The sequence below is a fragment of the Daldinia decipiens genome (genome assembly GCF_022478715.1).
Source record: "Daldinia decipiens strain CBS 113046 unplaced genomic scaffold F4813scaffold_47, whole genome shotgun sequence".
NCBI lineage: Eukaryota > Fungi > Ascomycota > Sordariomycetes > Xylariales > Hypoxylaceae > Daldinia > Daldinia decipiens.
Window position 1 is genome coordinate 180,727 of NW_026054590.1, and position 22,316 is coordinate 203,042.

Genomic DNA, 22,316 nt, shown 5'->3' on the forward strand with positions numbered 1-22,316 from the left:
CATACCACTACCTTTTACCATACCAATTTACTTACTCCTCACCTTAATCCACCCTACCTCGTCCACCCAGCAACCCAGAACTGCACAATACCCCCCCGTGCCGTGTATTCCAAGTGTTGATCTGACAAGCACAGAAAAGGACAGGCGACATCTAGTATCGACGAGTAGAAGTTGTTTCGACGACGTCCGCTTTATTTATATACGTGCCGACTACCCAAGTCTAAGCACGGTGACCGCATTCCACACGACGGCCGTGGGATTTTCGAGATTAACAGTGCTTTCGCATTCCGTCTCGAGCATCCCCTCCACGGCGCCCGAATATCGTCGCATTCCAGCCTTGGTGCTGCTCGAGTTCGTCAGACCACACCGTCGCTCCCCGGGAGGACGGGAGTGGAGAGAGGGCAACACACCTCGGGAACTTTGGGAAATAAAGAGAAACGATGGCTAGATTTCAAATCGGTTGGTATCGTAAGTACACCTAACCAGCCTGTCGAGGAACTGTCGTGGTCGGCCAGTACTAACAAGAACTTCAGGGTTTATACCGTTCCTCGGGTACCACCATGTTTTGATGATACTAATAGCAGTTTCGATAATATTACTGTGTATGTTGATCACATTCCAAAGTTTCCCCCCTCATTCAGACCGTTGTACTAACATTCCTTTACCGACAGCACTTCTATTAGCAGGTTGTTCATCATCCTCACCACTCATACCCGACATCTTCCTACTTTCCCTCTACTACGAGAAGTACACGGCCGTGCCGGACACAGCACAGGTCGACTACAATGTCAACCAAGCCATCAGCAACATCGTCGGGACTGCGCATCTGCAGGCCCGCGTCGGCTACTTTGGTATTTGCATCAACCCGGACGGAGGCTCCTGGCTATGCAGCAACAACGCAACGGCGCTGGCCAACGAGGTTTCAGTCGACCAGGACCCGCTGAACCTCATTTGGTTGGCTAGCCAGTTCAAGGACATGATCGTGTTCCCTTACTTGATCATCATCGCCATTATCTTCGCTTTTGTCTGTTTCTTGCTGCTGGCTACCTTCCCCGGCTGGCACGAGGAAGAAGACGAGGACGGTTCGGACCGCGAGATCAAGCCGTTCCCTAGCCGACCCGTCTCCCAGGTCGCATTGGCCATCATCTTCATTGCGTCTATTTTTGTCCTCGTGTCCGTGCTATGGCAACATACGGCATCGGTAGCCGCGTCTGTCATAGCCCAAGATTTTGGCAACGGCAGCGTCTTATCCGGAATCGGCAGCAGCGCTATGGTTATGGGTTGGTTTAGTTTCACGCTGCTCATCATCGTCACGATCGGTCTGCTGGTGATGATTCTAAGTATCAGGGTGCTGTCAGCATTAGCCGACTAAAACGGGAATGAGGGAGGATAAAACGGCACGGAAGTATATTTTCGGAAAGGGCACTACGGCGGCGTGTCTATGTGTATATGGGAGGGAGGGTTCGTCCGCTAAAGTACACGACGATATATATTGTTGAATGGTCAGCATCTGGGATCGGAGTTGGCAAGAAAGGGGATCCTCGGTGAAATAATGATTTTTGGTTTTTCCCCCTTTCACCTTGAGTTACCGGGTTCGCCGGCTCGGTTTAGTTTTTGCCTACGAACGGTGCCGTCGACGGTGTCTTTACGAAACGATTCGGAAACAGACACGAGGTTAGGAGAAGAGGAAAATATCGACGAATTACATATATGAGGGTCAGTAATGAAGAGATGATAACAGATGAAGACCTGGAATTTCTGCGCAATGGAACACGCTGTCATGATTTAGTGAAGCGGCGTGCTGAAATCGCAGAGTTAGAAGTTCCTAGCTACGCATAGGATTTTGTATTACTTAGAAGAATGGCATCTTTGCACTTGGGACTCGGTTTATTGATAGTGATGGCATTTGAATGTGATTGATCAATTGAACTCGACTCTCATGAACCTGGCTTGACTTTATTGCATTTTAAATGTTTTGATTGTGACTTGTTGAATAGTGACTACGGGTTGTGTTGTCTAGATTGAAATTGTGACTGCAAAATCTCGTGGGCATAGATAGGTACCTAACATAGATTGAGATCACGACGAAGACGGGAGGAAGAGTTGATGAGTGATTTGAGGTAAATAATGAAGGGCGATGTATGGTATTGGGGATACCACTTCTAGAAAATAGTTTAGACATACAATAAAAACAGTGATACACCAATCTACTGATGCATCTATCGTGAACTTCATCGGTCATATTGCGAACGAAACAATGGAACTGCACCCAACGGTCTCGAGATTGATCAGAGAAAGCGAAGATGATTTATTAACTGCATTCTAATAAACACCATACGCCTACAACTATTTACTCTATACTAATTACTAGATCTTCCTCATGGCAATGCATCCAGGCATCGCGCACAATGAAAATCAAACGGGTTTGAAAGAGAGCAAAAATTCCGGGAACTACGATCCACGAAGGATAATAGAAGAGGGTCGACTCCGCGCTGTGCAATGCAGGTCTCCCCCCTTAAAAGCCCTGATTCTTGAGCGAGGGCTTTTCTCCCAAGGTAAGTATGAAGAAAAAAGGAAAAAGAATTCCTAAGATGGCGGGAGGGAAGACGGATATTTATATCTTTTTGGGGGAGGGGATGTTGGGAAGTGGGGCGGTCACTTAGTACCTACCTGCTCATTGTTGTGACTTTGGCAGTTGCTTGTAGTGGTCTGTGTTACCCGTCTTTCAGGCACTGACTGTACTTTATTTTCCTACTTGCACGGTGCGTTTGGTGGCAGGTACGTATCTCGTACGTACGTACCTATCTCCTCAAAAACAACAACAGGTACATAGGTACCTAGTTACATCAATTTATGTATCTACCATCTTCATCTTGATCAGACAAAGTCACGATGCTTCACCCATATGTCGAATTCAAGGATATACGATTTCTTCTATCTCGTACCTAACCTAGGTATCTACGTAAATCGTATAAGTTACGTTACTACATATGTACAGCAGACAGGTAAGAAGCTCGGCGAGAATGACAAGGGTGTCTATTGGCTGCCTAATACAACTTCATCATTCGAGCCGAGCTACCGCGCCGTTATGCTCGCTTGCAAGTTATGCCCTGTCATCTATCCATCGGTACAATACAGGGTGTGACATACTGAACCAAACGCGGGGGAAATATAATAATACACAAAAACTTCTACTCATAATAGACGTCTAACAGTAACAGCATCAACAATGGCATTATCATCATCCGTCACAACACTGATTCCCACCGGCGATATCTCACAATGGTGTCTATACCCCAGGAACTCCCGCGCAACCCTATTCGGTCCCAGCTGCCCTCAACCCTATGAAGAAGGCACTTCCATCTCACCCGCCGACTTCCAGGGTATATGCTGCAACGGCGTCATCGTCGACACCTCCTTCGACATATACAGCAACTCCTCGCCCATCACCCCCTACTCCGACCCAAATGCCGGGCCGCCCCGCCCCGTTAACCTGGAGGACCTGGTCTGCTGCGGCGTCACCGGCGTTCAGACCGCTGCTATCAATTTCACGCCCAGCCCTAGGACTGCCTGCGCCCCGGGTACCACTGGCACGCCGCTGGCCAGCTTGGCCGCGACGAACGTCACCCGGGCTACGCAATATCCCGTCACGTACGCGGATAGCACTCCCCCGTCGAGCAGCGTTGATGCGTCGGCCACCGTGACGAATGATCTCTGGGGCTGGGCGAGCCCGACGTACGGCGCGTCGGGAATGCCTATATGTTTTCTGGCTAACACGAAGGCAAGCGGTGTTAACCTGGCTGAAGTGACGGTACCGGCAACGTATCTTCCCCCGATTACTTCGGCTACGGGCCCGGGCTCGGCTGCAGAGCCCACCTCGTCGCCTTCGGGCGCTGGATCTTGGGCTGAGCCGAAGACTCGCCTGTGTCTTACACTGGGGCTCGTGACTATTGCCCTGTTTATAATATAGTGATCGGCTTTGCTAATTCTTTCTCTATTCCTGTACGATTAGATGAGTTGGAAATGATGTACACGATATTTGGCATGCTTAGTATTTATGATATCTTGATAGAAATGTACAATTGTTAATTACTATGATACGTCTTATGAACGATGAAAGTGTGGAGCGATAGTTTCGTCACCAATAAGACATATTTAATGCAATATACAATTTGCTATCGGTATTGCGCAATTCCATGTTTTAACCTAGGTTTGGATCTTTCTAAATCTATCTTGCACGGGTATCTATTCAAAACTCTCCTCTTTCAAGGTATCGTATATAAATCCACTACATATACACCTATCACCAACGGGTAAAAGCACATCAAGCAAGCCAAAACCACACCTTTTCATACCAATTCCGTGGCACTCGCTCCTCTTCTGCCGCACCTAGATCGTCCATCTCCTTCTTACCCGTCCAGACATCCACGTCCTCGACCCTGGTCGCCAAGGGCGTGCGGTAGAAGATCTTGTGCGCGAGGTACAGGACCAGGAATATCGGGATGGTGATGTACGCGGCGAGGAAGTTGGATACGCTCCACTCCGACGGGAAAAAGATCTGGAACCCGTTGGTCAGGGTCAGGATCACGATGATGAACAGCACGATGTATGTGGCGTACGGCTGCAGCGGCGTCCGGTACGGTAACGCGTCGAGTAACCCGTGGTGTTCCATGGCCTTCCGGAATCGTATGTATGTGATCATGACTACGATCCACGCGATGAAGCCTGAGATGGTCGAGATATTAGTGAACCATTGGAACACCTGCGCACCTGAGTTGGACACGTTGAGAAAGGCTAGACACGCAACCACCAGGGTGAAAAGTACCGCCACATACGGTACACCTCGTTTCGTGGTACGCCCGAACCACCGCGGCGCTTGGCCGTTGATCGACATAGAGTAGAGCACACGCGACCCCGAATAGCAGAACGCGTTACCGGCAGACCAAGCCGACGTAAGAACCGCAGCGTTGATAACGTGGTTGAGCCCCCTAATCCCGGCGCGCGAGATACCGAGGACGAAGGGGCTAGCGGTCGCGTTCGACTCGCCCGTCAGGTTCTTCTCATCGTAAGGGACGATGATGCCAATAACAAGAGAGCCCAGGCCGTAGAATACAGCCAATCGCCACACGAAGCGGCGCGCCGCCTTAGGGATGTTGCGCCGCGGTGCGACGGTCTCACCCGCCGAGAGCGCGATGAGCTCAGGCGACGTGACGAACGAGAACCCAGCGCGCGCAAAGGCCGTCCAATAAGCCAAGAACCGACCGGTATTCCCCTCCACCAGATACGAGTGGAAAGCTCCCGGTTGCTGCCAGTACTTAAAGTACAGAGGATCGTGTGTTGGTCCGCCGCCGAAAAACAGGACGATACCCAGGATGATCAAGCCGGTTATGGTAATAAGCTTTACACTCGCGAACCAGAACTCGGCCTCGCCGAAAAACGAAACGGCGACGATGTTCAGCAGCAAGATGACGATGAGCTGTATGGCGATCCAGACGGCTACGGGGACGGCGGTGGTCCAGTACTGCAGGATTATAGCGCCGGCCGTGCACTCGGCGGCGAGCAGCATGGTGTAGGTGTACCAGTAGTTCCAGCCGTCGGCGAAGGCGAGACTGGGTTCGACGAAGCGGCCGACGAAGTACGGGATCGATATACCTTTCATGGGTAGGTACGTCACCATTTCCGCGAGGTTATTCATGATGACCCAGACCACAAACATCATAGACAGGTATGCCATGAACAGCGGCGCCGGCCCGGTCGTGGCTAGGATCTGGCCGGAGCCGACGAATAGACCGGTTCCGATTCTAGAATCGTTTAGCAACTAGCTTAGGTACCTAACTACACCAATTCACCAAAGACGCGCAAGACATGCTGCGTATGCAAGGGAGAGAGGTTAGGTAACTTACGCTCCTCCGAGAGCAAGGAATTGAATATGTCGACTCTTAAGCCCTCTCTTGAGCTGATAACCGCTCTCGAGGTTCATCTCCCCGACCCGATTCGACATGGTGCGGTCAACCACATCGCCTTTCGGCTCGGACTCGACGCGACTAGAGTCGCCCGTGGCATACGCCACCTCTTCGCTCTGGCGGCCCATCTTCCACTCTCGCGAGACGGATTCAAAGCTGTGGTTTCATGCGATAGGACCCCAAGGAAGTTGCTTTAAAAAAAAACAAAAAACAACAACAACAACAACACTTGCTTGCACGGATCTTCCTCGCATAGACGTAGACGTAGACGGAGGTATAAGGCGACAAGCAGCGATTGGCACAGACGGTAAGGAATGTGAGGTGCAACGTGCGATGCGCAATGCAAGTAAGACGCGCTCAGCACATGATATGATATGTAAAAATATCGAAACCTTCTAGATTTATTATCACGAGGGCCGCATCTTATTAGAAGGTGGTGTTACGTTAGGTACATACCTACCTACCTTAGCTACCTACATAGGTACATATAAGAGATACATACAGCGTTCCCATTCCTTTTCGTCTGGATAGGGTTTAGTGGACTTTTGCACCTGGTTGGCCTTCCTAAACCGCAGCATCTGGGTCGACCGTTGCCTCTTGAGGATTAGCGAGCTGCGGAGAAGATGGTTTACATAAGATTTTAGTTATTTGTTATGGTAAAGATAACTTGGAGAGATATGATCCCTACCTTACCTACATTAGATAGGCCCGAACAAGCTGACAACTGGGTGGGACTTATCTCTAAGCCATGTTTAAGCGTAGCAGTTCTTGTTATAGATGTTGCAATGACATGTATAAAAAAACATTTAAAGGGTTAATGTGTGACAGGCTAAAGCTTCATTGTTCGATACGAAAATCTATCCTTACCTACATAGGACCTACATAGGTAGGTATCGCCCCTATCATCTTGGCAGAAGCTCATGTAAAAGAAATCTATGACGATGCACGAATACATACACCACCGTCGGTGTCTCAATTTGGCCTAGGTATGATATCTCTAAGGCCGTCTCTATCCGAGCTTGCCCACTGTTCCCAAAACGCCGATGACACCAAGTCGGTGAAGCTGGAATCTCATCGAGATAATTTATATACATATATATTTTGTCTCGTCTGAGATATGCGACAGACTACACTGCTTATCATGTCGGGATGAGCTGGACGAGTGAGGGTAAATGGATGGATGGTGTTAATGTGGTGGATGTGATGACGACGCATCACCCCTGCACTTACATGGAACAGCTCAATAAGTAGTCCACGAATTCCACGACTCCCGTAGAATAGAGTATCCAGCAAACGAATGCTCAACTTTTAACCAAAACCTAGCCAAACTTGACTTCTCACCGCTGACCTACCGTGGTTTTGTATTCTATGTGAAAAAAAAAAAGAAAAGACGATGATTTCTTGAGTATATTGCCTAGGCACCCGTTCAAACGGGTCGCTTAAAAGGATGCGCCTCCGTATTTAGCACCCACTCATCTAAGCTGATCAGGTTGGGATCTGAGTATCTACAGAGTTCGTTAGTAAACCGCCTCGAAAAATATCTCGAGTTGGTGTGAGACGACTTACAGCAGGTAGAAATATTTCAGCGTTTCAGCCAACCAGAAACTCTCCATCTCGTCTGTTTTGACGGGATTCTCCAACAAGACATTATCGATGGCACTGTTACCAGCCTCTGTCCGAGTTTGGCCAACAATGGCATTGAACATCTTCCATCCCTTCTCCTGCCAGGAACTGTCGCCCGTGATGCGGTACATGTACCAAACGGACTCGATGGCTTCCGGTCTGCGAAAAGAGGGTTAGTAGGGCTTCGGGACTTATAGCACGGTGCAGCTATGTTTTCACTATTATATACGATGTTCACTTACCGGAGGATATATGCGTGGTAATTGGCACTGACAAAACCAGGTGGGAGGTTATCCGATTCAATACGGTTCTTTGCGTACTCCTTAGAGGATAGCGGGCGTATTGGCTCTGGAACTTCGCTGTCATCTTCTTCCGGCTGGAGAGGAGTTTGAAAGCCTTCGCTACTTGTGTCATCCGCCGAACCGCGTATTGGTGGAGGGGGTGCTCTCTTATGAATTCCAACACTCCCCGATTCATCCGTCCCTTCAGCCACCGTACCGAGATTCGGATGCCCCTTCATCGTCGCCTTTTCCGTCTTCTGCAACTTTTTGGCCTTTCGCTCTTTTTGTTCCTTTTCAAATTTTATAACCTCTTCGTCATGCGTCTCGTGAAGAGGGTCCAACCATTGCCAGTAGAGAGTCTCGTTCCAATGGCAGTTGTTCGCCTCGGCACACGGGACAACGGTGGATCCTTCGGGCATGATACCGCTCGGTGTACTTTCGTAAGCCCATACGCAGCCGTCGGTTAGCTTCTTTCCTATCTCTACGTCTTCCGGCACTTTGAAGATCTTCCCGCCCAAACCGAACATTCCTCCGAGGAAGCAGGTGAGATGGGTGACTTCCCACTCGGTTGAGGCATCGGTCTCTGGGTTCCCTCGGGTGTTGATCTTAGCAGAGAATAGGATGTCACGATCATCAGGAACCATGGGCCTGAATAGTAGCCATTTCTTGACGGCTGCGGCAACCTTGGTATGCAAGGTCTCGTACTTAGGCTCGAGACCGCCAAGGAGCAACCACTGCTTGGGAAAATATTCATACGTGCTGTCTTGACTTCCGCCCATGCTGTATTGCTGGTTGGAATAGAACGACCCGGAAGTGAGCCCCTGAGGAATACATTTACCCTTTTCCTTGGGCTCTTCCGAGTCGTTCACATGACCCCGCGATACGGTACTACTTTTTCCCCTATCGCTTTTGGGAGAAGCTGTCTTCTCCGACGGCGCGTATATCTCCTCGCCATTTGTTACGATCTTCACTGATTTGGTACCATCGTCGTTAGGCGTTCCCACTTGAGAGCGGCTTTCTAAGGCATGAAACTCGCCCTTACCGGATTTGCTTTGGCTACCGTCCACTTCGACAGCCTTACTCTTAGCAGTATCGGAGCTAGACTTCTGGAGCGCAATCTGCCGCTGCTCTTCCTCTTCGGCCTCCTGGGCGGCGACTATAGCTTCTGCGGTTCTATTACAGCCGCTGGCATCTATATGCTCTGGAAAGATACCAGGAATTGCGGTTCCTCGCTCCTGCCATTCGTAGAAGGCATCTGTGATGCGTGCTACAGCATCATAGTACTTGTTCTCCTTCGTGATCTGCGCCAGGCGAGTAAACTCCATGGCGAGAGAGCCTAGTTCAGCAACGCTCGCTCCCTGGGCCCTCTTAGGAAGCGACACGGATGATGGTTTCCAGTTGTAATACAGAATAGGCATGCGGTTCGGCGTATCGAAGACGCCCATGAGGATCTCGGCGAGCTCGAGCGCCTTCTCGAGAAGAATATCGTATCTTCCAGCTCTACCGCCACTGACATCGTACGCTGCGATTAGCCCGCCAAGATATCGAATGGTTGTTTCGAAAACAGGAATTTCGGAGCGATGTTCGGATGTGGTAAAGTCGATCTTCTCGACTTCGAGAAGAGCCTCTTCAAACTCCTTCTTCATGCCCATAATCCATAACGTGTCTAGCGCGTCGACCAAAGTTGCGGCCCAGCCACAGAACGGATCGCGAAACTTCTTAGATACGGGACTCAATTCGTCATGCCCTTTAGCGTAGGTCATATAACCATTCCAGCCGCGCACCATCTCTGCCTTTACCTTAGCGAGACGCTCTAGACGCTTCTCCCGAACTTGGGGCAACTCCGTATCGAAATCGTATTGGACCGCGGGGATAGGCTTGGGCTTCCCGGTTGGTAGAGGGATTATTTCGTCTTCGGGGACGGGGAAATGCTCAGGGAACTTCTTCCAGTGCTTAGTTGGTTCGCCCTCCGGTTTGGATTTATGCGTGCCCGGTTTTCCGTGGACGCCTTTACCCTTGGCACCTTGACCAACGTTCTTATCTGGTATATCGATCAACGGGACGGTAGTGGTCTTCGCAGCACCATCTTTATCATATACGACTACTTTGGTCCTGCCGGCATCCGTCGTCGCGGTCTCCGTAGAAGGATCGAATTTGCTGAGAACATCTTCGCTGATGGTGGGTTTTAAGCTAGGGATCTTAACCTCGTTGGTATCCTCGCCCGTCTTCTCCCGTCCTTGACGTGTTGAGTCACTATCACCATCCGACAATCTGGTCCCGCTCTTACCAGGGAGAGGTTGCTGAGATTGCTTGTTGGTTGTGCCGAAGCCTTGTTCGGGGGACGACTTGGCCGGCGGAGCTTTATAGGGAATAGACGCCGAGACCGACTCCCACTGATCGCTATTCTGGGAAACACGGTATAGCAAGAATACGATAATGGCAGCAAAGAAGACATAGTAACGGTATCTCCGTAGGCGGAACATCTCCACGGTTGCAGTCGGTATACAGAAGCAGTTGGGAGGCGGGGCAAGGATAGACGAAAGGCCCTCGAGCCTTCAAGCCAACGCCTTGATCGCGCAAAGTCGGAGAATAGCGAGGAAGGGCGCAAAGACGACGAGCATCAACCTAAAATCAATTCTATCATTTTCGTCCGAAAACTATATAAGAATCGCTAAAGAAGATCAAGCAGATCTAGAGCTATTACGGCGTGATCTTAAGCAGACGAGCTATGTGGGATACGAACTCCAATAGGCCGAGGCTAAACAAGCGACGCAAATTCAACGATTCGATCTATCTTAGGACTAGCAATAACTAACAAGAATGACAACGAGAACGAGAACGAGAATGGGAATGCAGAAAAAAAGACACACACAAAAGTTCGCCAAGGACGATAGAGGGATGGACAAATGAATGAATGTATGAAACGAATTAGAAGGACAGATGATCAGGCAGAACGACCACAACTTAGCAATTGCCGTGCCGCAGGGCGGATGAAGTGAAGTGCTACATACTGTAATGGAAGTGCCAAGGGCCCAGGGGTCCAGATGGTACGGATCCGTACAGCTGAGCGGATAAGGCCACAGAGAGACTTGGCATCTTCCTTCATTGGATCTCCTAGGTGAGCCAAGAAAGCCATCATGTCGTCGGAGGCTTATGCTTGGCGTCCATCCGACCCAAGAAACCCACTATAACGACGGTTGGAACACGGGAAAATAGAACCTGACAAATAGAGAAGGTTTTTGATGAGATATGCAAAAGTTTACCGCAAGATGGGATATGAGTTGGGACATGTGGCGGCAGGACGGTCAAGGCAGATGATGTTGTTGAGTCTGTGAAAAGTGAAATTTAGTAAGGACTATTAAGATTAAGACGTTGAAAAGAAATATTTTTGGAAAGAAAGATCTAATTGGACTAACTGAAGGATTTAGAGTAAGCACGTAAGAGACTACTGCATGTACATAGGCAGCGACGATGGTCTAGCACTGTAAGGCTGCTGTGTACGAAATACATAGAGGTACTTCATACAACTTTGGTAATACAAAGTTCAGCGGCGTCTCTCGTCCCGCAGCCCCGCCCGCTTTAAATACGAACATATGTAGGTACCTAGGTACCTAAGCAATCCGGAACCCTAGGTCGTATTCTCCGCCGTACCTAGCTGTGTAAGTCTACCTACCTATGTATGTAACCTAGTGAGTCTAGACCTTGACATCTTCCTTCAGTTCGTAATCAGGCTGTGGTAACAAATCACCACAATGGAGATAAAAAAACATATATCATCAAATCACCGAATATCATTACCAATCTAAACCTCTACGACCTAGATATTCTTCAAATTCCCATACACAAAATCATCGTGGCTGAATACCGTACTCGCAAATTGGCGATCTTTGTGGGGTGCATTGGACCCTTGATCAATGGGTGATAACCCCCTGGCCGAATCACTGCGCGACATGCTCGTAACGTTCCCCTAGCGCTCTAAGTTGACGGTTGCCGAGCGCATCATATCCATCGTCAATATCTATTCTAGCTTCGTCATAAAAGTCTCACTGCTTTTTCGATCGCAACATAGGCGTGCAAGGCGGCGGCCCGCCGTATCGTACCTCGATGTCTTGCGCCTTGAAACCGCACCGTTCACAGATGCCCATGCCGCGTATCCCGGCGTCGAGATAGCAAGGAATGTCGAGGCTATCAGCTAGCTTCGTCGCCCATCCCATAAGCGCTGATGCATAACCTCTTCCTCGACTATTAGACTTCGTCATGACGAGCTCGATGACTGCGAGGGTTAGGTTTGCCACTTTTAGACGTTTTAACTCGGTGGCAACTTACAGACATGGCCCTCCTTTCCTACGACCAGATAATGGGCTTTCGCTAGAGGCTCGAAGAATTCTGCGAGTTTCTCTTCGTTCATCCCTGGTATGTCCTCGCATCGCGACCATCGTGTCTTCCACGAGTTGCCGGTAATATTTTGACCTGGACGGACGATGTGGGCGATTGCCAGCGCAACCGGCCTACCTATACTTCTTTTAGTGACTGGTATTTTAATCATAAAGGAGGATGGTATGTAAGATGATATCCATACTGTTAAGATTTCTGACGACTGCAATCTTTGATTCAGGTCTGTAGTAAGACTTCTGACCCAGGAAGTTATCAAAACTTCGCTGAAGCCACTTTCGTCCTGCCTCGGTATGGGGAAACACAACCTCGCCCGGCCCGCTAAAGGCTTCCCAGAACATCTCCATGAGATCAGGGATATCATCCGTGTTCGCAAGACTTACTTTACCCGCCATCTCGTATTGGGCCTTTGATTATCGGTAACAAGGAGATAGATAGAAATGCACTCAGATAAATAGATATGTCCATAGAAATGTCGATCTAAGAGTGGACAACACCTCGTTAATTTATCTTAGATCGTATTGACACTTTTAACTTTATAGAAATCTAGCTTCCCGACTTGTTACGTTGTCAACTTTAACTCTGTCCATGATAACATTTGACAGTCCCGTCCGATATAGCTTTAAACTTGCCTTCCCCGCTAGCACCTTGAATGACAGGTCGTCATTGTGATTCATAGACCAGCTCTCACCGAGCTCCGAGTACGAAGCCAATTCGTCAGCACTTGTCGAAGATATCCTTTACATGACCCTTATTACGAGTATCTTTTCTAAGCCGAGCCAATGATGAATTACTATCTGCAAAGATCACTGAACTTTCTCGGTCCACGCTCGTAGTTCTTTATTAGTCGGCTATCACTCGGCCTTCGCGAGACACGTTATGTTTTCTCTCAAAAAACAAGTCTATGAACAGCACTCGCAAGCTGCCTTACGAATAGGTGGCCTGATATGAAAACCTTGCGAAAGTAGAAGCGTACTGATGATGTATCATATTAGTTTTCGAACCGGGTCTCACGACCGCTCTCTATCTGATATAGCTACATGTAGTAGTTTATGCTAACAAGTACTCGGGAGACATCAAGTCGACCCATCCAAGATTTGGTTCCGATTGCTTCCAGCCTAACCTATCACGTACCAATTGTGAGTAAGTCTTCAATTCTTCTATAGGGTAGCTAAGGAAGGGAATTTCCTTTCCAAGTTGGTTAGCAAGCGTCGTCGTCTACGGGATAGTAAACAAAGGGGGTACAATACCTCTTGACGATGTACGCCGCTACACATGAAGAATATATGCACGGTACGGTTCCCGGACGGCAGCGAATAGTGCCCGGCGCCATGGTAGAGGCTCCCGAGCATGATAAAGGCATCTGTTCTTTTCAATTCGGCGTCGATGACACCTGCATCCCCATTGGGGCCAAAATCAGGCTTTTCATCACCCCAAAGGTGCGACCCAGGCACAATTCTTGTTGCGCCGTTTGCCTTGGATGTGTCGCAGCCTGGTACAAATAGCCCTATTAACATATCTCGGCCATGGGTGTACTTATCGGTCTTTGCGTGTCTCGCGTGGTGATTTTTGTCGTCTCGGTGTAGACGTTGAGCTTTGCACCCGGGCCGAGAATCCATTGTAATTGAAATGGAGAGGAGAGGGTGAGACTTATTAACTTGTGGTTCATCCCCATACCAAGTCGTTGACTCGATGCCGATAAAGTGCTCTGCGAGTTCCTAGTTTCCGAAGTTATTAGTCTATACATGCTGGCTCAAATGGATCAGAAATGGACTTGAGAAGTCTCTGGGCAAGAATCTTCACAATCAACGGCTTGGCCACATTACTCCAAATTATCTTACTTGAAGAACCGAAATCTATGATTCTTGAAGCAGAAAAATCCCGGCCCTACTGTTGGATATACTGACGAAGAGGTGCATCTAATACCTGGTACAAGGGATCGGAGAAGAACTTCTCACGAGCCGTCTTACTTCTGCCAATTAGGCGGGTGCATGTTGCGGTGCCTCCGTTCAACGCCCCAACTGTGCTTCCGCTAGCTGAAATGGAAGCATCTAGGTAGGGCTGCACTTCTTCCTGCGCATCGGCCAGCGCCTCGAGGGTGGTAAAGTCCTCGACGATAACACAGCCATCCTTCTCCACAGCATTAATGAAGGCCTGTAGGTTGGCTTCTCGGGGAATACGCTGAACCATGATAAATTCTGTCCAGCTTTTGATACAGATGGACAACCCTTATTATGTATTGCTTTGTCGGGCTACCCTAAGTGCTCAATAACTACTCGTACTGGACTATAAGAGTTATAATGTGGTTTCTTAACCATTATCTCTATTATCGCCGACATCGACCAGGATTCCCCTCCCCCACTGAAGGAATAATGGGGACCGTTAACATCAATTCTTGATAAAACTTCCCGATTAAGGCATCTTGAGATACGGGGGATACCGTCGTGATTTGTTCGGCTTAACTCGGCTATTCACTACCTCTCCAGTTCCCGAATTGTTCATAAGATAACTTTACATAGGAATCAGATGAAACATGGAAACGATTTCCGTCATGAGATGGAGCAAGAAGCAAGGAATCAACTTTGTTATCTCGCGAGGAGGAACTCTAAGCTAGCTACGGGAGCCCGCGGCTATACATTAGGTAGGTACATATTGAAGCATCTTTTGTTCTAGACGTCTCATCTAGAATACAGGTCACTAGGATCTTCAATGCTATTTGGTGGAGATATTATTTGAAAAAATTAATAAATATTATATTACTTTATTTATATAGTAAAATACAAACCTATTCGAATATTCTAGCTTAGTCTTTATTTAAATAAGTAATTTTAGGTAGTAAAAGTTACTTAAACATTACAAGATATATTTACAATTATATTTTGTTATAATATTTCGAGTGATCTGATACTTCTCTCTTTTAAGTAGCATTAGTAAATAATCTTATATACATAGATATCCTAGCAACCTGTAGATCCCGACAACGTGCTTACGATCGGTACCCCTTTTAGTCAGCGAGACCTCAAGTGACCTGACCGCCCTGGGCACGAACGATCATAACTCCATAGGCCGTTTGTAGGTATTACCATGAATTGCAATTTACAATTGGCTCTGCGTTAAGGAGGCGCATATGCGCATGTCACGTCTCCTACGGTCTAGCCAATAAACCGTTTGATTCTAATATGACATGTCCCCTGCATGAGATGAAAATAATTAAAATATTTTGAAAACAGGGCTTACGCGCCTTGTACTTGCAACCAGAAAACCAGGACGAACAGATACCCTTCGGCCATAACTACCTATATAGCAAATGGAACATCATACAAGTCGCTAGGATGTCCAAGACTATTTAGTGGAGATGTTATTTAAAGGAGAGAAATATTAAGACATTTGAAATATTATGGTAAAATATAATTGTAAATATATTTCGTAATATTTAGGTAACTTTTATTACTTAAAATTACCTATTTAAATAAAGATTAAGCTAGAATATTCGAATAGGTTTGTATTTTACTATATAAATAAAGTAATATAATATGTATTAATTTTTTCAAGTAATATCTCCACCAAATAGCATTGAAGATCCTAGTAACCTATATAGAATAATTTAACCTAACCCCGGATATACTGTTACTTGACTACATACCTACATCAACAACCTCGTATTACCAACTCAAGACGTGATCATTACACTATCCAGAATGGCAAAGCGGAAGTCCCACAAGCCCAAAGAAGACACGAAGACCTCCTTCATGTTTCCATCGCTCCATCAACGAGTCTTAGATGCAATCTCTGACCAAGCTGTCTCGGCGCGGTTCGACGAAAAGACTACTAACCAGTCTAACAACAAATACTCGACTAACATCACGGGCAAATTTAAATGCAGCAACAAGGACTGTTCTAAGGGTGGCTGGAGCAGTAAGAAAGTCTCTATACTGATTAGGGGTTATCCCGGGAACGGGTATAATGCGCTTGTATTCAACCAACGCTGCCAGTCCTGCAACAAGCTCGGGATCCTGACACTTGACGAGAACTCGTATGTTGAACGAGTCGCATACAGGCTCAAGAAGTGGGCAGGCGTTCGGACAGAGGAGCAGCCCTACGAACAGAACGCGGGCCCACCTCACAAAAGCGAACTCTGCGAAGGTTGTAAGCAAGGTTATTGCCAGAAGAGGAACTACTGGGAGGATTAACTGGTGCGAGGCAGAAGTTGAGGGAGAAGGATTTAAGCAATTTTAGGGCATATGTTTCTGTGAGAACAGCTTAGATTGATTGCCTGAGATTTAGGATGGATAATATGGACATTTACTAGTTTGTTATCAAACCCAGATCGTCATTATCAACAAACGTCTAGTTGAAAAGTCAATTAATGTAGTGCTTTTCTGATACTGACAGAGTAAGCACTCCAGGAAGCGTGGCAAACCTCTCCACGTCATGGTATTCGTAACCTCTAAAGCAGTCTCGTACTTGGGTTTTCTTAATTTCCAGGTAACGATAATCAAGGGTGATCCAGTGTAATAGAGTGCACAATTGAGGGTTCGTCGGGGATCCCTCACTATAGTTTCAACGAATGACCATAGTCTTAGATTGACAACTGGAGAATCAAAAGATTAATCAGGTATCTATATACATCCTCCCAGCTTAGGCATATCTGCTATTACTTACCGCGTCCCATTGTAAGGCTTAGCCAACTCCTAGCAGGGTTGTACGAATAAATGCGAATTCGTACAAGCTTCGTATCTCGTACTTCGCACAATACTCGTAAACCATCGTAAATTGCGAAGCATTACAATGTCTAGTCTCCTATTGGTTACCTGCTGCTTTGTTGTTATTATAGAATGGCATCTCTTTGTAGTATCCGAATCTATGATGATGATGATGATCGTCCAAGCAGTTGGTCTAATTATGTAGTTGCTGCCTAAGATTCATTCTAGGCCAAGAGGTAATTCTTGCTGACTTAAATACTTTGTCTCTTCTCTGTAAAAAAAAAAATATGCATCATCATCATCATCATCATCATCATCATCCTGAACACAATTCGGATTTCTTGTATTAATCAATTATAAATACTGCATCGAAACTATGAGACTTATTTCTCTTCCAGCTACCCTTAGTATTGCATTGGCAGCTGCTATTGAACCTCCAGAGGGTCATCCGTGGCTAGCCCCAGGGCCGAATGACTGTATAGTAAAATATATATAAAACTTCAGATTTTCAGTTGCTAATACCTACTATTGATAGACCGCGTGCCGTGCCCAATGCTTAATACACTGAGCAATCACCAGTTTTTGCCTCGCGATGGTCGGAATATCACGAAAGACAAAGTCGTTAGTGCCATGTCCTCGGCTCTCAACTTCAACGAATCTCTCGGCGCGCTGATGTTCGACATGGCAATTGTAGCCAATCCAGAGCCCAATGCCACATTTTTTACTCTGTAAGAAAACCAGGACCCCCTTACCACCAAAGGAATATCAATCTGTTGATATCGAGTCATATTCTCCGAATCTATACTCTCGTCAAATATAGATCCACTAACATTCACCTGCTTCTAGGTACCAATTAAACCGTCATAATGTCCTCGAGCATGACTCGAGTTTGAGGTGAGATCATTATTTAGATCATGATCTCCTGAAAAATGTGGTATTAATTGTATCCCACAGCCGCTCAGACACCTTCTTCGGCAACAACCATGTCTTCAACGAATCCATTTTCAACGAGACGAAAGCATACTGGACCGGCGAGATCCTTGATGCGAACATGCTAGCAAATAGCAAGGTTGCCCGTCAGCTCAGCTCCAAAGCCTTCAACCCCAATTACACATTCACGTCCACCATCGAAGGCTTTAGCCTTGGTGAGGTTTCTGCCCCAATTGTTGCATTCGGCGACTTACAAGCGGCAACTGTCAATCGAACTCTTGTGGAATATTTCTTTAGTAAGTTTATCTATACATGTATTCGTGCTTGAGTTAACATTGCGTAAAGGGAATGAACGTTTACCTACCGAGTTGGGATGGAGTACACGGACTGAAATTATTAACATAGATATTATTTCAAGATTAACACAGATCATCAGCAACGCCTCAAGTCTTATTACAACCTCTGAGGCCGTCGTTTCATCTCCACGACGAGATCTACATGCTGGAATCTACTAGTAACAATCAGCGAGTTCCACCAGTCAAATAAAAGTTTGACTTGACTTGGCTTGGATACCTAGAACCTTTTTCTTTTTCTTGTTTTTTTTTTGGCGGGGGGTGGGGATATTTATCCGTGTCAACCACGGGATTATTTTATTTTTTTATTTGAGGTTTCTAATATGGGTGAGGATGTTAGGTGAAATATATCGGTGGCTGATGTGACTAGGTACGGCTTTATAAAGGAGATATATGTGTATAGGTTAGGTCGACGATACGGCCATGTAAGCCTCAAATTTAAAACACTTAATTTGATTTGTATCGAGTCGAATATATACGATTATTTGACTTGATCTGGCTCGTAAAACTCACCGGTAATAATCGAAATCTGGTAGATATGGTGTGAGTTGTAGTTCCGGAGAGTATTATGATGAATGTTTATTATTGGACATACTTTGTAATTTAATTTTTCAATCGGTATTGAACAGTATATTGAGACATTATAATAGAACCCTGAGTTCCGCGAGTATAACGAATATTAGTAATACGTACTGCTAATGTTAAACTTCATAATTTGGTTAGTGTGAAGTGGATGACGTTGAATCATCCCCTTTGCTGACCAATGACTTCGGGGTTTGTTGCTGATAAATATCCCAAGTTTAAGAAGCAACTTTAGAAGCCATTAAATCTAAAATAGTCTACACACTGGAGTTGTGATAATATGCGATCTGGATAAACACGCATGCGTCGCTTAATCAATATTTGACCTTTACTTGCCAACTTGGTCATCTTGAAATCTGCCATATTATTTTATTTCTAGAATGGACCTAAATGGTGCTGCTTCTCCTAACCAGGGTCGGGACAAGACAAATCGCAGACTATACAAAAGCTGTGACCATTGTTGAAAAGGCCGATGCGCCTACAATGCCGCCTAGCTGGGCATTAAACCACTGCCTAAGCTTCATTTCTTTCGCATTCATCACACTGCACGACTCCACTCGACATATCGTTCCTGACCATTATGGTCCGAAGAGAGTAAGAGGGCAAAATATTCTTTTGCCTGCTCTGTTAATTCCTGACTGATCCGCATCGGCCATCTCTCAATTATCGTGTGCGTATCTTTCATCCGTAGCCCAGAGCGAAGCGCCGCAGAGTTAAATGCATATATCATCGTATACCTATGATATTCAAGGTAAGGAATCAAAGCAGACAAGGTTAGGATGTAATTTGGTACATACATATTGAAGTTCCCCTCCATGTCTTGAACTAGATTCATTGCCATCATAATCTTGATCATGCTCGTGGTCGTGGGCTGTAGAAGTTCAGGCATGTATCGAAAAACTTTATCCATCTGCTCTGTCATGTTATCCGGCGGAAACATTGTTTTCTCTTTGATCATAATCATCTCTGGAACGGCGTTTAAGAATAGCGTGATGAGAGTCGCATGTCGGTTGATATTTGTAGGCTGAAGCAATGGACCAAACGTCTTTAAAGTTTCGTCAATGCCAAGAAAACATACATCCGCAATATTGCTCACCTAGGTAAATGGTCAGCTCCTAAAAGATATATCAGCCAGAGAAACCACTTACATCGATGCGATCAAATTTCTTCTCATCTAGTTGTAGAGATCTTGCATCGACTTGTAAAAGCTCAAACCTTACAGGAAAAGCCCGCAGTCGGTGATGGAACTCTACAAATAGCTGCCTGAGGTAATGATAGAGCTTGCCGTATATGTCGCTCTTCGTTGGCCCAATATTGAACTCGAGGAAGGATTTGAGCGGCCAACCGGATGTCGGGTCCAAACTATCCATTATTGGCCATGTGAAATGAAACAAGGTTCTGAGAAAGATTGTTAGATATGGATATTGAAATTTGCATTGAAGTGAAATACTAACGGATTTGGTACTGTAAACTCTTCACGACTATGACTGAACGGTAACAATATGCCGTCAACACGAAACTTGAACATGCCGAGCCTCTGAGCCGGAGTTTTCAGATCCATAGCTCGATGAACATAGTCAACTCTCTCGGGAGCCAACATAACTGCTTGTCGAACGCGTTGGGCGGTGTCTTTGGTCAAACCCTCAGGAACATCAAAGTATGATAGGAAAGAGAACCATTTATCTCGAGATAGTACTAGTCGCAGAGAAGCGTTGCCAAATGACCATGTCTTGGCTAAAAGCGACGAGGCAGGCTTATGTATGATCTTGTCGCATACATTCTTCACAATTGGCCGGAGTCTGTTCTGTAGGAAGCTTTGACAGCGTTCTGTGATCAAAGCTGAATACCAAATGTGAAGGACATATTCTGCAGCAATGACCGGATCATCCTCAACAAGAAAGGTCAACAGAAATATAGCATTTCGAGCTACTATATCCATTTCCTTGTCGTTCAATACTATACCGAGCGGCCCATTATGAGAATGAAGATTGACAAGAGAGAGGATAACATTTCTCATATCCCCCGAAGCTAGATATAACCTTTTGTTAGTGGCACTTTACACCCAAGGAATATTCCATACCTGGAAAAAGGAGGTTCAATGGATTCTTAAAATCGACCCCTTCATTATCTTTCAGCTGGATAACATCAATGGCTGGGACGTTACCCCAGAGGTATTTATTTGGCCCGTAGGATTCGTGTGTGTGACTGCTACCCATGAATGCGGGTACTCGGTTTTCTTCTACCCACGAAGGTTGCCAGTTATTTATGGATTTGCAATCCTCGCGATGAATAGGCCAATGGGCAACCTGGCAGCGCTTGCTGCAATACTATTTACATTTAGAAAAATCAGGATCAGTACTATATTGCTTCAAATATTGCCATAGGTGAAGTGTTAAAGAAGACTTACAGGGACTAAGAGACATTTTTTACATGCTAGCGAGCCAGGGCTTTTGCAGGGCATGGCAGCATCTTGGTTGTTCGCACACAACATCGTGGTATCGAAGCTCTCTGGTGGTGTAGATTTGTTGTGTTGGGCTTCGTATCTGGATGGAATCTTTCACATTTATGTTCTTTTCTGGATGTATGGAGTCTAGTAGAGGGTTATTTCGTGCTTTGAGGTGTTTGTTGAAAGATACTTTCATAGGCTATAACTCGTTTGTGTAATATCTTGAGGCAGCAGTGGAAGGCGAGAGATCTAGAACATATCACTGTGTTAGGGCTGCTGCATCTTTTCCTACATAAAGGATACGGTAGGTAAGTATTTCTTTGAAGTCGGTGTGTGTGTTTATGAATACCATATTGAAAATTCTTCCAAGTCAAACCACCCTTACTGGGGCCCCCACTAGGGTGGCCCCAGTAAGGGTGTTTTGACTTACGTGGTAGAATTTTTACTGACTGGTCATATGTCAAGACGTATGAGAGTTTGGTGTTCTACGAGTTGTACATTGGTCATATTAAGTACCTCCTAACATAGGTACCTACCTAGGTACCTAAGGTTAGGTATATGTTCTTGCGGTCATGATGTTGCAATTTTGTACCTGTCAACTGCTGGTCTGCTATATGCTTATTCTAATCCTATTTGAACACTAACTTAAACTACTTGTTATCATGGAAAAATACTGAACCTTAGTATGTCTTACGTGTATATCAGCATTATAAGATACACCTATTGAACAGGAGTTGGTATCTCCTGCAGAGTATGGCATATCACTTCAACGTCTAGATCCTCGTGAAAGGCCCTAAACAGTTGATGATAGCACTATACTCTGGAAGAACTGTAAAGATCTACTAATCGGATAGGATATATAAGATAAATACGAAAAATAGGGCTATAAGCTATAAATATGGAAAAGTAACGAATGTGTCTATATTAAATGCATAACTGAATGATGATGATCGTGGCTATCTGATCAGAAGAATACGACGAATATTAGACCTTTATATGGCCTGTGACCTAAGATTACATAATAATACCCTTGCTCTTGGCGA

General features: G+C 46.1%; 9 protein-coding genes across 9 annotated transcripts; 4 read left to right on the forward strand and 5 right to left on the reverse strand.

Moving 5' to 3' along the window:
* Nucleotides 1–440: 440 nt before the first annotated feature.
* F4813DRAFT_383266 (membrane fusion mating protein FIG1) lies at nt 441–1,372 on the forward strand (the record flags this gene model as incomplete). Its single annotated transcript, XM_049245922.1, has 3 exons — nt 441–468; nt 534–602; nt 687–1,372. The coding sequence occupies 3 exons, from the start codon at nt 441–443 to the stop codon at nt 1,370–1,372; spliced, it is 783 nt and encodes a 260-aa protein (XP_049095455.1).
* A 1,500-nt stretch (nt 1,373–2,872) lies between these two features.
* On the forward strand, nt 2,873–4,153 carry F4813DRAFT_374457 (uncharacterized protein). Its single transcript, XM_049244932.1, has one exon. It carries the CDS (start codon nt 3,230–3,232, stop codon nt 3,968–3,970), a length of 741 nt encoding a protein of 246 aa, XP_049095456.1. The 5' UTR covers nt 2,873–3,229; the 3' UTR covers nt 3,971–4,153.
* On the reverse strand, nt 4,154–6,734 carry F4813DRAFT_374461 (proline-specific permease). The gene is made up of 2 exons (XM_049244933.1): nt 5,904–6,734; nt 4,154–5,801 (listed from the first exon to the last, which is right to left on the reverse strand). The coding sequence occupies exons 1-2, from the start codon at nt 6,089–6,091 to the stop codon at nt 4,325–4,327; spliced, it is 1,665 nt and encodes a 554-aa protein (XP_049095457.1). The 5' UTR covers nt 6,092–6,734; the 3' UTR covers nt 4,154–4,324.
* A 489-nt stretch (nt 6,735–7,223) lies between these two features.
* On the reverse strand, nt 7,224–10,580 carry F4813DRAFT_255123 (glycoside hydrolase family 47 protein). Its single transcript, XM_049240193.1, has 3 exons — nt 7,829–10,580; nt 7,530–7,745; nt 7,224–7,468 (listed from the first exon to the last, which is right to left on the reverse strand). Exons 1-3 carry the CDS (start codon nt 10,348–10,350, stop codon nt 7,390–7,392), a joined length of 2,817 nt encoding a protein of 938 aa, XP_049095458.1. The 5' UTR covers nt 10,351–10,580; the 3' UTR covers nt 7,224–7,389.
* Nucleotides 10,581–11,553: 973 nt separating this feature from the next.
* On the reverse strand, nt 11,554–12,832 carry F4813DRAFT_374466 (uncharacterized protein). The gene is made up of 2 exons (XM_049244934.1): nt 12,483–12,832; nt 11,554–12,424 (listed from the first exon to the last, which is right to left on the reverse strand). Exons 1-2 carry the CDS (start codon nt 12,652–12,654, stop codon nt 12,174–12,176), a joined length of 423 nt encoding a protein of 140 aa, XP_049095459.1. The 5' UTR covers nt 12,655–12,832; the 3' UTR covers nt 11,554–12,173.
* Nucleotides 12,833–13,228: 396 nt separating this feature from the next.
* F4813DRAFT_255169 (uncharacterized protein) lies at nt 13,229–14,618 on the reverse strand. Its single transcript, XM_049240195.1, has 3 exons — nt 14,186–14,618; nt 13,510–13,977; nt 13,229–13,447 (listed from the first exon to the last, which is right to left on the reverse strand). Exons 1-3 carry the CDS (start codon nt 14,447–14,449, stop codon nt 13,310–13,312), a joined length of 870 nt encoding a protein of 289 aa, XP_049095460.1. The 5' UTR covers nt 14,450–14,618; the 3' UTR covers nt 13,229–13,309.
* Nucleotides 14,619–15,826: 1,208 nt separating this feature from the next.
* On the forward strand, nt 15,827–16,988 carry F4813DRAFT_374469 (zinc-binding domain-containing protein). The gene is made up of 2 exons (XM_049244935.1): nt 15,827–16,850; nt 16,922–16,988. Exon 1 carries the CDS (start codon nt 15,958–15,960, stop codon nt 16,447–16,449), a length of 492 nt encoding a protein of 163 aa, XP_049095461.1. The 5' UTR covers nt 15,827–15,957; the 3' UTR covers nt 16,450–16,850; nt 16,922–16,988.
* A 264-nt stretch (nt 16,989–17,252) lies between these two features.
* F4813DRAFT_374471 (Cloroperoxidase) lies at nt 17,253–18,836 on the forward strand. Its single transcript, XM_049244936.1, has 5 exons — nt 17,253–17,438; nt 17,498–17,690; nt 17,809–17,856; nt 17,917–18,188; nt 18,238–18,836. The coding sequence occupies exons 1-5, from the start codon at nt 17,339–17,341 to the stop codon at nt 18,405–18,407; spliced, it is 783 nt and encodes a 260-aa protein (XP_049095462.1). The 5' UTR covers nt 17,253–17,338; the 3' UTR covers nt 18,408–18,836.
* Nucleotides 18,837–19,171: 335 nt separating this feature from the next.
* F4813DRAFT_374473 (uncharacterized protein) lies at nt 19,172–21,596 on the reverse strand. The gene is made up of 6 exons (XM_049244937.1): nt 21,235–21,596; nt 20,908–21,154; nt 20,282–20,855; nt 19,976–20,225; nt 19,625–19,923; nt 19,172–19,564 (listed from the first exon to the last, which is right to left on the reverse strand). Exons 1-6 carry the CDS (start codon nt 21,316–21,318, stop codon nt 19,366–19,368), a joined length of 1,653 nt encoding a protein of 550 aa, XP_049095463.1. The 5' UTR covers nt 21,319–21,596; the 3' UTR covers nt 19,172–19,365.
* Between the last annotated feature and the right edge of the window lie 720 nt (nt 21,597–22,316).